Here is a 12,800-nt window from a genome sequence, read left to right on the forward strand (position 1 = left end):
AGTTCTGATTACATGTCCTTGATTGTCAAGAGTCAATTAAATTTGTTTAACTAAAATCATGTGTGAAAATTTTTGCCTATTCTACTTAGTCTATTAGGTCAAAAGAAATTCTTTAATTTTATTTATCATGTACTTCGGGAATGCTTACAGGACCTTGGGCACTGTGTCAGTGCTAGGAATAGCCAGGTATAAGGTTACATAAAGTTACAGATTAATTGAGAAAGTGAAGCGAAACATGTAAGTGCTCACATGATTGTAAACTCCTACTAGTAAGCACTGTGAAGAGAAAGCATGGGTGGTCACAGCCACAATGACAAGGTCCCAGGAAGACAACTCTGGAATTGGTGATCATGAAATGAAAGTCTTTTATGGGGAGTGGAATTCAAATGAATTCTACAGATTTAATAAGAAGCAATAATAGTATTCATTGTTGTTTAAAATTTTATTTAGAGGAGTATATTATGCAGAGGGCACAGTAAGGTGGACGCTCTTGGACAGGAATGGTGTGGCCAAGGAATAGTGAGGAGACCAGATCACAGTCCGGATGCGGGCAGACTGGCCTGAGATGAATGTAGATGGGCAGCAGTGACAAATGATGGCAGGCCTCATAACCTTGACAGTGATGTGAGGGATTTAAGGTGACAAGAAAGAAAGCAAGGACGGTAGTCAAAAAGCTACGGTATGAGGGTAATGAGATGTGGTAGTGGCTTCAATGGCGGCAGTTATGGACAGAAAAGCACAGGATTTTCAAAGTGAAGCCAAGAGGAAGCATTGTTGGATGGAACATAAGAATGTAGAGAAATCCAGGTTTCCAGCTTTACTAATGCCTGGATTTTCTAATATATATTGAAACTTGGCATATATAAATAATGCTAGTGGGAAATTATGCATAAGGATTTCACATCTTCATTTCATGTTTTGAAGTTAACCTTGTCAGTGGAGAAAGTTTCTTTCTTTTGCAGGTCCATTGTCTTGGTGGAGAAATTGGAGCAGAAGTCTGGGAGCATCTCCTTGTCATGATCCGATGTCCCTTTTTGGCTCTTTCAGCTACAATAAGTAACCCTGAACATCTCACAGAGTAGGATTGTATTCCAGTTTGGTGCAAATACTTACCCATCTTAAACATTTGACTTTCATATTTTCTACATGAGTCTTTAAGAGTTTCATATTTCTCTGGTTAGCTAATAGTTTATGTCTAGATGTTCAAGATAGTGCTTTCTATCTTTCCAGTACTTTCCTGGAAGGTACTGCCTACCCTCTACAAATATTAAGGATGCCCCACTCCAGCCAGATCTTCAATTTAGTAGGAAATTTCCCCTAATATATCAAAATATCTTAACAAGAAATGGACATATGCTCATTTTTTTCTTTGCCAGGAAGCCAGTAGTAGAGATATGATACCACATTCAGCCATTGATCCTAAGATGTATTTTGTCCCTCTTTGTACAGATATCTAGAAGATATCAAAGTCTAATCAGTTGAAAGCTGTGTATCATTTTTGTCATTGAGGGTGATTTTTGCACAATAATAACAATTATGCCATTGAACCATATAAAGCTACCTGTGTGCCAGTTACTTTTCTAAGTGCTTTGGATATATTAATTTCTTTTAAATGCCAGCGAGGCTTATGATTTACTATTTTCCTATTATTGTTAGTAGAAAACAGTGCTTCTACTATTGCTACCATTGCTACTACCGCTACCATCACTACCGCTATTATTTCCATTTTAAAATATGGAAAGCAAAGTGCAGAAACACTAAATTATACAAACAAAAGCCATAGCTTGCAGAACTTAGGCTGGGCTTCAATCTCTGAAATAGACCTTTAAGGCATAAAATTGTCAGTTGTCTCTCCTGAAACTATTTAATTAATGGAAAGTATTTCCATTTCTGCCTAAATAATACACGTTTATTGTTAAGGTGGCTGCAATCAGTAAAACATTACTGGAGACAAGAAGACAAAAAAATGGAAAAAAGGTCAGCTTCCAAAAGAAGTGCTGGTGGTCACGCCAGTTTCTCGAAAGGCTACTTGCAAATAAAGCAATCCTACAAAGTTAGACTTGGTAGGTTTTATATAATCTTATAAATTTTATCTCTGATGTTAAAATTCTTCCCAGTCATTGCATTTCCATTAATTGGGAAAGTTGTGTCCTTCAATTTTAGTGCTGTATGGAGAGAGATACAATGATTTAGAGAAGCATGTATGTTCCATCAAAAACGATGACATTTGTCTAGATCACTTTCACCCCTGTGCGGCACTAACCGTCGATCACGTGAGTAATAACTACATCACGTGTGTTCTGATGAATAAAATTATTTATATATTTATAACATAATGTAGAAACTGCTTACTTGATACTTTTCAGAATTAAAGGGTAGATGCTTTACAGAACATGTTTCCACCTTGATTTTACAAGCAACAGGGGCTGTTCTTTCGCATGTCATTTTTAAAGGTGTCACAATTGTATGGTAGAAGTCTTACTACTATTTCCACTTTACAGCTGAGGAGCATATAAACCTTAAGTGACTCAGTGTTTCAAGGTAAGTAAATGATGGGACAAGCAAGCAATCTCAGACTCCCCACTCTCTTCTCTGGGATCTGGCCAACAAATACATTAATGAACGTGAGTCACTTTATAGCCTTTGGTACAATTTTCAATTTTTCACTGGCTCCTGAAAGCAAATGAACAAACCTGAATGATTCTAGCTTTCCACTAGGATTCTTGGAAAGAGTCTTAATTCACTCTCTTAACCTAGAATACAGATGATAACCCAAACATAAATAACAAAAGCTTTTCCCCGCTTCTCTCCTTCCCTCCATTCTTTCCTTCCTCTCTTCCTTCTTTCCCCTCAATTCCCTCTTTCTTTCTCCCCTCCCATGATATCCAGAGATTATCTAACATTTTGCCACTACTTGAAATTAAAACATAGCATAGTACTCTAAAATAGCTATTTTGTGTAAGATGGCTCTAGGCAGGTTATCTTCAAGCAGCAATGCACATAGTAATTCAGAGCACTCGCTGAATTACTGAGCACAGCTTATTTTTTCCTTTATCCAAAGGAGAAAAATGATTTCCCAAGGGCAGCTATGGATCAGGTTAAGGGAGCTGGCCTTAATCCAACCATAGCCAGGAATTTCTTTCAATCCACACCTGACTCGTTTCTGGATGAGAGGTGTGTTGTTTGACATTTGTCACTGATTTTCATGGCCCACAGGAAAAGCTTCTGACTTTTGCAGAACTGTCGTCCCCAGAAGTCCTAGATAAACTATTAGCTCCCTGTTGCGCAGCATGGAGCCGCACTAGTACTCCGGTGACAATGGGGATGCTGTACAAGAATTGGGAGTTTGCAAAAAAACAGAATCATGGCATATGATTGTTCTCATAAACAAAGACAGTGCAATTGTGTGACCTTTTATTTTTCTTCATTTTCTACCTAGACTGTTTAAGCTTTGCCAGTTCATTTGTTGTTGTATAGTGAACAACAGCTAAGTGAAATTTCCAGTTTTTAGCCTTATAATTAGTAAATTGAGTTAAAAATTATGACCTGTGCATTGATAATTAGTTACCCTGACACATGACACAACAGATATGCACAATGTAAAATGTACTTTGGTAGGCTGTTATACTTAATTTAATTCTCATATCAAATTGATGGCACTGGCAAAATTTGCTTCCAGTTAAGAAATGAGGGAACTCAAACTTTCATAAAAGAATGTGACTTCAAAACCCATTTGGTATCTTACTGACCCAACCAAAGGTCTATATTTGAAAATTCATAATTCTTAGAGGGCCTGCCAAATAGCTGGGTGGATTAAAGAGCCTGCAAACAGGCGCAGGGACTGGGGGTTCAATCCCCAGGTTTGCTGTGCCAGCCCCACCCCCGGGGTGTGCTGAGACAACAATTGAGACTGGACATGGTGGTGTGTGCACCTGTAATCCCGGCTCTTGGGAGACTGTAAACAGGAGGATCACTATGAGTCCGATCTAGTAGTGAGACCCTGAACACCCTGTAGACACTTCCCTAAAATACAACTACAAAATAATAATAATACTTAGATTTATTTTGTTTCATTTTAGTGAGGAAGTATAAATGATCATTCTCAAGTAATAATAAGTAAACAAAATGCTAGCAATCTGAAATATTATGTTAAATTAGAATTTTTGCTTAACTTAATGCAGTCTTTCCCATGTAGCCAGCTTTTATTATTCAAATTGGGAGACTAAATGGTGATTCCAAGCAAAATGCTGAAAGAACATATAAATCATTTCTTAATTTTTTTTTTTGTTTTACCAGATTGAGTAAGATAGAAGTACAGTTTATTCCTATATTCAGGATATGGAACAAGCACCGAGATACGGAATTTTAGTGTGATTTTTCTTACTTTTTAGAATTTTTTATTGATGTATTTGGTACAGGGTCTAGCTATGCAGCTTGGACTCATTGTGATCCTCCTGTTTAAGCCTCTCTAGCAGTGGGATTACAAGCACGCACCACCATACTCGGTCTCAGTACCAGCATGGTGGGTCCAGGGTCAGCTCAGCATGCTGTGCCGAGACTGAACCCTGGTCCTTCTGCTTTTTAGGCATGTGCTTAGACTGCCAAACTATCTCCCTAGCCCATTAGTGTGATTTTCTGAGATGAACTTTCTTGTACATTCTCTTTCATAAAATACCTTCATTTTTGTTTTGTTTTTTTTTCTAGCAGTGTTATACATGGAGTGATCACTTTGAACAAGAATTTTAAAATTCTTTAAAATGAGTTTTATAAGCATTTAACAGCTATTTATAACTCAAGGGACCTATTTACTTATTCTAGATAAATCTTCATACTATATCTTTTTTTTTTTTTTTTTTTTTTTTTTTGTGATGTAGGTTTTCCTATGAGAAATCTCCCTAAATCTGGTTTATTTAGTAGAATATATGAACTTCCTTCCTCTTTTTTTTTGTAGAAACATTATCTTAGTCCATTCAGCGGGCTCCTATAGTAAAAGTTACATGGAGTGGGTGCCTATAAAAATCAGTGTTTATTTTTTGTAGTTCTGGAAGCTGGTAAATTTAAGATCAACCTTCTGGCAAATTGGGGATCTGGTGAGGACCCATCTTCTGGTTTATTGATGGCCCCCTCTTGCTGTATTTTCACTTGGTAGAAAGGACAAAGTAGCTTACTGGGATTTCTTTTATAAAAAAAAAGTGAGAGAAAGACAAACTAGTATCATTATAGTAGTTCTTCTCTCATGACCTTCTGCCTCCGAAAGCTCTCAGCTCACAAAACCATCACACTGGGGACTATGTTTTAAAGTATAAACTTGGAGAAAATCTCAGTCATTCAGGATATAGCAAATATTTATCTACAGGCCACTAACCAGGTTTTCACTGGCAATTTGTAGCAGTAGTGGATGATAGCAGAAATGTTCAATAAAACTTTTTGAGACTAGTGACTATTTAAAGACTGAGAGGGGATCTAAGTGAGGGACACATGGAAGAGGGTGTTTGTTGTAATGTCTTCAAGGTCAATGGAGAAACTTTTCTTTGAGTTGACCCAGTTCCAATCTTGGAATTAAAACAAAGATTCATCCTTTTTAGCTTTGCTTGGTCCACATAAAAGTAAAGAATCATATTCACAGTTAAAACCATTTCAGATTCAGTTTCAGAACAGAGATATTATCAGCATTTACAAATCTTTCTATCTTCTTGCTTTCTTGACTTGAGCTATAAACATAGTCCACAAAAGACTAGCCTAATTAAAAGATCTTAGGAAATATATCTAAGTTTTTTGATGAAGTTTTGGAGTTTTTATAATTTAGTAATTTAAATACATTCATGGGTGGTATGTTATTAGCATGTAAAAACATTACTACTAACATTTGAACACTTGGTTGAATGCCATTCATTGACTTTGGGTTCCTGTTTGTGCCTCTGAGACAAAAAAAAAGAAAGATATGTGACAAAAAGAATATTAAAAGGTTTAATTTCATTTTAAACATAGATTGAAAAGTATGGATTCCCTTCTGATCTTACGCTTTCACCTCGAGAAAGCATCCAGCTGTATGACAGCATGTTTCAAGCCTGGAAGAGTTGGCCACAGGCCCAGGTAAATGATACTCATGAAATTAGTGCTATTATAGAGGATAGTAGTGATGATGCTTTGAGTTCTCACCCTTTCTCCTCACTTGTGTTTGACCTTTAAAAGCTAATTATGGGCTCTTCAAAAATAAGACAGCCTGCATCCATTCTTCTTAGGAAGTTTTAAGTGCTGTTTAATTTGTGAAAATGCTTCTTCTCTCCACCTTTGAGTACTGTGGTATTTTATTTTATTTATTTTATTTTATTTCTTTTGGTGGAACCAGGGATTGAACTCAGGCCCTTGCGCTTGCCAGGGAAGCACTTATTCCACTGAGCCATCTCCCTGGCCCTAATAGAGAAGTTTTCAAGACATGAATTACTGTGGTATTTTAGTCTCCTCTTCTCCGTTGGTTTTCTAGTCTACCTTTTCCTGTGACCACCCTTGTCCTTTCTTTCTATGCCTGTGGTTTATTCTTTCATCTCTGACTTAATTGGTCTCCATCTTCTCCTTACCTCAGAGTCTCATGTCTTAGATGCTTTTGAGAAAAATAAGAAGTTCAGCAGTCTCTGAACTCGACAGCTTGGATGATGCTGGTGAGACATCATCCCTAACAATGTTTCAAGTCTTGGGCATAATTTTATGTTGTGTTGTGATATTTTTTTTTCAGAAACTGTGTCCAGAGAACTATACTCATTTTAAGAATAAATTAATCATTAAAAAGATGGATGCTAGAAAATATGAAGAGAGCTTAAAGGCAGAATTAAGGAGTTGGATTAAAAATGGCAATATAAAGCAGGTAATTTTCACATGTTTCTACAGAGCACTGTATTGTCTTTATTGTTTTCTTGAGTTTTGTCAGTTAATACCATTTTTTTAATTGTCAATTTTCATTTTGGCATTTTAAATTGTACATAAAGTTTAGTCATCCTGAGGTAAAATAAAAAGAGGGAAATTTTTTTTTCTTTCATCCTCAGTGTCTCCTAAAACATGAAAAAGAGATTTCTCACAGACATTATGACCACAAGGAACAGAAGGTCAATATCTTACCTCATGGTAGCTGCGAATTTTTATTCTTTGTTACTTTTTTAGTCTTGGAGTTTTTGAAAAATTTTTGTTTTTTCAATTCATACTATTGATTAAAATCATCAGTATACTCATTAAGTCAGTTCTTTTTTTTTTTTTTTTTCTTTTTCAGTACCATGGATAGTATTCAGGACTTTATATTTGCCAGACAGGTGCTTATACCACTGAGCTATATTCCTAGCCCTTCATTAAGTCTGTTTTTATCTTTATATTTGTAGTTTTTATTTTCTTTATTTCTTTTTTTTTCTTTTTTGTATTGTAGGGAAGGGTCTACAGGCTGTTCAGGGTCTCATTACTTGATGGGACTTGTAGTGATCCACCTGTTTACAGCCTCCTAAGAGCTGGGATTATAGGGAGCGCCACCAAGCCCAGTCTCAATTGCCCTGTCAGCATGCCTGGGGGTGGGGCTGGCACCACAGTTCCTATTTTCAAAAATTGAGACTGCAGATTTTTTTAAAGAATGACACATACTAGTTTTCTCATGTGATTTTTTTCCCATTATGTTTTAATTTGCTTTCCTTCAATTCAGGAATATGAAATAATTAGTGTCTTAGCAGCTTTCCTACTTGCACAGATGAAACACCAGACAGCTGCCATGTAAAGAAGAGATAGATTTGGCTTCTAGTTATGGAGGTCTTGGTCCTTAGGTGGCCAAGCCGGCGCTAAAGACTAAGGGCCTGGCGGAGGGGGCTGCTCCCTGTATATAGGTTAGGAAGCAGAGAAGGGAGGAGTCAGGGAGGGAGACGCTCTGCGCCTTCCAGCGGCACCCTGTGGGCCACAGTGTCCAACCAGATCTCACCTTCTCGCAGTAGGCAGCGGTGGTGCCCGTGATTCAGCACCCCCAAAAGCCTACCTCTGTGCACAAGACGTGTTGGGGACACGGACTTGGATCATGACAATTTTTTATACTTATTTTTCCATGTAACAGCCTTTGAAAGTGTACTGAGGATGACCTTCCTAAGAGGCTGGAAGCACTGCCTTCCCCCTCCCCTCCTGCGGGTTGGACGCAGGGTCTGCTGCTCAGCCATCCTTCCCTTAGGCTGATTCAAGTGGTCTTAAATATTATATGTTGAACTACATGCATTTTTGTTTCCTAGTTTAATTATTTGTATATTTCTTTGGCTATTTTAAGCATGTTTCAAAAATACATATACTCATAGTACTATTTAAAGAACCACAGAAACATGGATTAGACAGTTATGAAAATTTTTGAGAAAATAGTAGCAATCCATTTCTTTTTTTGCTAGACAAGACATAAGTGTTTTTTAAATTTATTGTTGCAGGCTAAAATAGTACTGAAATCTCTTAGCCCTGATTCAGCTTTTAGTTCAGAAGATAAGATGAAGAAATTTCCACTTCTTGTTGAAAAATTAAGGGAGATGGATAAGTTACCTGCGATATTTTTTATGTAAGTCATATAATTTGTTTTTATTGTAATTTACATGAGACTTTTTAAGGTGGAAAGAGGTAGACAAACTTTAGTTTTGTACTGTAATATTCATTATTATTTGGGGGACTGATTTGTTAGTCAAATGCATGTTTTGTTTAAAAACATACCCCTCTAGTTCAATGGTTTTAAATTTAGTTTAATATTATAGATTATATTCTTTATTTTTTTAGCCCATGTTTTTCTTTCCTTGTACAGCAGACTGTTACTACTTTATTGTTACAATTATTGTCTTAATTTTAGTACATGTCTAGCTTCTTTGTGAAACAAATTGAATGTACATGTACACAAGCATCTCATATAAAATTAAAATGTCTTGTGATATGCCAGCAGACTTACTGGTAGGAAATTTTAGTATTTTTAATTTATTGTGATGAGAATTCTGACTTGTAAGTACTGAAAGCTTAATAGATTTTATGTGCAAAAGTATACAGTAACAAAGTTTAAAAATATTAGCTCACAACATAATTTATTTAATGGAAAATGTGACATAAATTGGGTTCATCTTGACAGAATGTATAGCTTGAGATCAGATCATTTCACGCTATACTTAAGTCACTAATCTTTGTAATAAACTGCTTTCTCATTGCAAAATTTAATGGTACATGCTGACACTGTACATGGCCATAGTAATGAATGCTCATGGGTGACATAGATTTAAAATAATGATGACAGATGAATGAAAATGTATATTTTGATATTTGGGGATGTATGTAATATTGATTCTGTTATTTTATTATTGGATAAAGGAAAATATACTTCTGGACCAGGAAGCACTTACGTAGCTCACCTACCTTACTTTCAGAAATGGCTAGGATGTTAGAAACAAGAGCCATTCTATGTTTCTGGGATATTTTCAAAAGTCTAACTACAAAAAAGAAATTCAAAGTTAATTTCATTCTTTGTACCTGTAGTCTCTCAGCACTTTTCTAATGGGTCTGACAATTGATTATATATATAGGAAGAGCAGCAAAAGCAAAGCATACAAATTAAAATAAATTAGATAATGTATAAGACCCTTTATAAGAAAATGAAAACCCAAGGACTTGTAGTTGAACACTTAGTACTGAGTTTGGACAAACAGACCAGGGGTAAAATAGTTTGTTAGAGATGTAATCAGAGGAGAAATTTTAATTTAACCAGATTTTCATAGATTTCATTTTATTTTAACTTCACCTTTATACAAAAAATATTTTTCTCCCTCTGGTAAAAGAACCTCTTTCTTTTTCTTTTTAACATTTTATTCTATTTCATTTTATTTTGAAGAGTAAAAACAGAAGGAAAAGACCCCAGAAACCAAGATAGACAAAGGGTAGCACACAACAATACTTATGCTACATTTTTTCAAAACAAGAATAGCTAGTTAACAATGGTTGTTATATTCTTTGTCTTTACTATCAAATCTGTTGCTCAGATTAATGGTTACAGTTAGGAAGAATTGGACAAACAATTGAACACTAATATCTGCCTTCAAGAAACCTTAGCTTTTTTAAAAATGTATTTTAAAGTGAGTGTAATAATTATTGAGAAGACATTAGACATGGTCCACATTTAGAAAACTAAGATAAGACGTATTTAAGCATGGTTTTTGTATTACACATTGCTGTTCTTGATGTAGTTGCTTAGATAGCAGATATCAGCCGACAAAGTTAGTCAAGATAAAAAAAAAATGATGGAAATTATTAGGTCAATCATCTCTTCCATACTGTATATATACTCGCATATTTTTCCCTATCTTTTCTCCTTTCTCTCATCTTCATTGTTTAATCCTTAAGTTCAGTTTCTTTCTTTTATACTATATCTGTTACACCTTTCAGGTTTTATTTATTCTTTCAGGTTCTTACACTAGGGAGACAATACAATATTTATACATGTGGTTCTGATTTATTTCACTCATGAGTATACCCTCTAGTTACATCCACTTACCTATAAAAGTTTTGAGTTTGACTTTCTTTATAGCTGAGTAATACTCCATTGTATTAAGGATTTTTTTTTTTTTGCTCCTCAAATGCCTTCAGGGCACTTTTGGCTGGCTGGAGGGTTGTGGGGATCGAACTACAACAACCTGAGGCTGACAGCTTTGTGGAAGCAGCCACTTAAAGAACTGAGCTAGGGCCAGGCCCCCACTCCATTGTATTAAAAAAAGGACTTTTCTTCATCTGTTCCTCAAGTAATGATAATTTTGGTTGTTTCCAAGTTTTGGCTGTGACAAATTGTGCCACCGTAAACATGAGTACACATATATCACTATGGTATGATATTTTCATCATTCCTAGAGGCAAGTTTTATACTGATACCAAAACTGGAGAAGGATTCAACCAAAAAAGAGAATTATAAGCCAGCCTCCCTCATGAATACAGATGCAAGAATACTCAATAAATATTAGCATATAGAATACAGTAAATCATCAACATTTTACACCATGACCAGATAGGATGCATCCCAGGGATGTAATGATGGTTCAACATAAACAAATCTATAAATTTAATATGCTATACCAATAGAGCCAAAGACCACAAACCACATGATCATCTCAATAGAGGCAGAAAAGGTTTTTGACACAGTCCAACCACTCATTCATGATCAAAGCCCTAGAGAAAATTGAAATAGATGGCCTATACCTCAACCTGATAAAAGCCTTCTATGACAAGCCAACAGCCAACATAACTCTAAATGGAGAAAAATTGAAAGCTTTTACTCTCAAATTAGGCACAAGACATGAATGCCCTCTATCATCACTCCTATTCAATATAGTTCTGGAGTCAACAGCTAAAGCCATTAGGCAAGAGAGAGAAATAAAAGGAATAAGAATAGATAAAGAAGTAAAACTATCATTATTTGCAAATGACATGATAATCTATTAGAAAGACCCCAAAAACTCCACCAAGAAGCTCCTGGAATTAGTAAACAAATTTAGGAGCATAGCAGGATACAAAGTCAATACCCACAAATCAATAGCATTCCTCTACACAGATGAGAGAGAAATTATAGAAACAACACTGTTCACAATAGCATTAAAAATAATGAAACACTTAGGAATTAATCTAACAAAGGAAGTAAAAGATATATACAATGAAAATTACAATGCTCTGGGAAAAAGAAATCAAAGACGAATTCAGAAAATGGAAAGGTATTCTTTGCTCCTGGATAGAAAGAACTGACATTGGGAAAATGGCAGTAGTCCCAAAATTGTGACAGATTTAATGCAATCCTTATCAAAATACCATCAAGGTACCTCACAGAGCTAGAGAAGACATTCTTAAAATTTATTTGGAAAAAGAAAAGACCTAGATTAACAAAGGTAGTCCTGGGCAACAAAGGCAGGCCAGGAGGTGGTACTATCCCTGACTTGAAATTATACTAAGAAGCTACTCTGATAAAATTGCAAAAAAAATAGACCTGAGGATCAATGGAACAGATTGGAAGATGCAGATACAACTACAAACACATTCAGCCATCTTATCTTTGACAAAGGAGCCAAACATGTTCACTGGAAGAAAGACAGCCTCTTTAACAAGTGGTGCTGGAAATACTGCCCCTCCACATACTGAAAACTAAAACTAAACCAGAGTTTATCTCCAGGCAGTAAACTAAAGTCAAAATGGATTAAAGGTATAAACATGAAAATAGAAAGACTAAATCTACTGGAAAAGAAAGTAGGTGGAACTCTTGGCAATACAGGGGTAGGCTGACAGTTCATGAACCGAAGCCAAACTGCATTGGAAATACTTCAAAAAATCAACAACTGGGACCTCATTTTACTAGAAGTTTCTGCATGGTAAAAGAATCTCCTTCATGTGGGCTTTTAATCTACTTTTATGAAAACGATCCTTAGCCTGCTGTTTTTTCAAGCACTTTTAATTGAAGATATTTAATATACTGGAAAGCTGAAGTGTGGGTGGCATCCTCTGAATTCTGATATATACTTAATATATTTATAAAGAAAAATATTAATGAACTTATCAAACATTTGGGCTAGGGAGATAGCTTGGTAGCCTAGGTGCCTGCCTGGCAGGTGCAGGGACCTGGGTTCGATCCCTGGTACCAGATAACATGCTGGCCCTGGGTGCTGAGCCAGCCACTACAACTGGGCATGGTGGCACCTGCCTGTGGTCTCAGTGCTGGGCAGGCTGAAAACAAGAGGATCACTATGAGTCTGAGCTGCATGGCAAGACCCTGAATCCAATTAAATAAATTAATAATT

At 35.9% G+C, this 12,800-nt stretch overlaps 1 protein-coding gene across 1 annotated transcript in view; it reads left to right on the top strand.

Annotated features, from left to right (window-relative positions):
• The window catches only part of Ddx60 (DExD/H-box helicase 60), a 134,808-nt gene that overhangs the window by 82,457 nt on the left and 39,551 nt on the right, over positions 1-12,800 (top strand). Inside the window, exons 20-25 of the mRNA XM_012516703.2 lie at positions 963-1,078; positions 1,921-2,063; positions 2,164-2,273; positions 5,989-6,093; positions 6,734-6,862; positions 8,433-8,557. Of these exons, the coding sequence (XP_012372157.2) occupies positions 963-1,078; positions 1,921-2,063; positions 2,164-2,273; positions 5,989-6,093; positions 6,734-6,862; positions 8,433-8,557 (728 nt within the window). The remainder of the gene's footprint in view (positions 1-962; positions 1,079-1,920; positions 2,064-2,163; positions 2,274-5,988; positions 6,094-6,733; positions 6,863-8,432; positions 8,558-12,800) is intronic.

Source organism: Octodon degus, unplaced genomic scaffold, assembly GCF_000260255.1.
Source record: "Octodon degus isolate 3935 unplaced genomic scaffold, OctDeg1.0 scaffold00121, whole genome shotgun sequence".
NCBI classification, from domain to species: Eukaryota; Metazoa; Chordata; class Mammalia; order Rodentia; family Octodontidae; genus Octodon; species Octodon degus.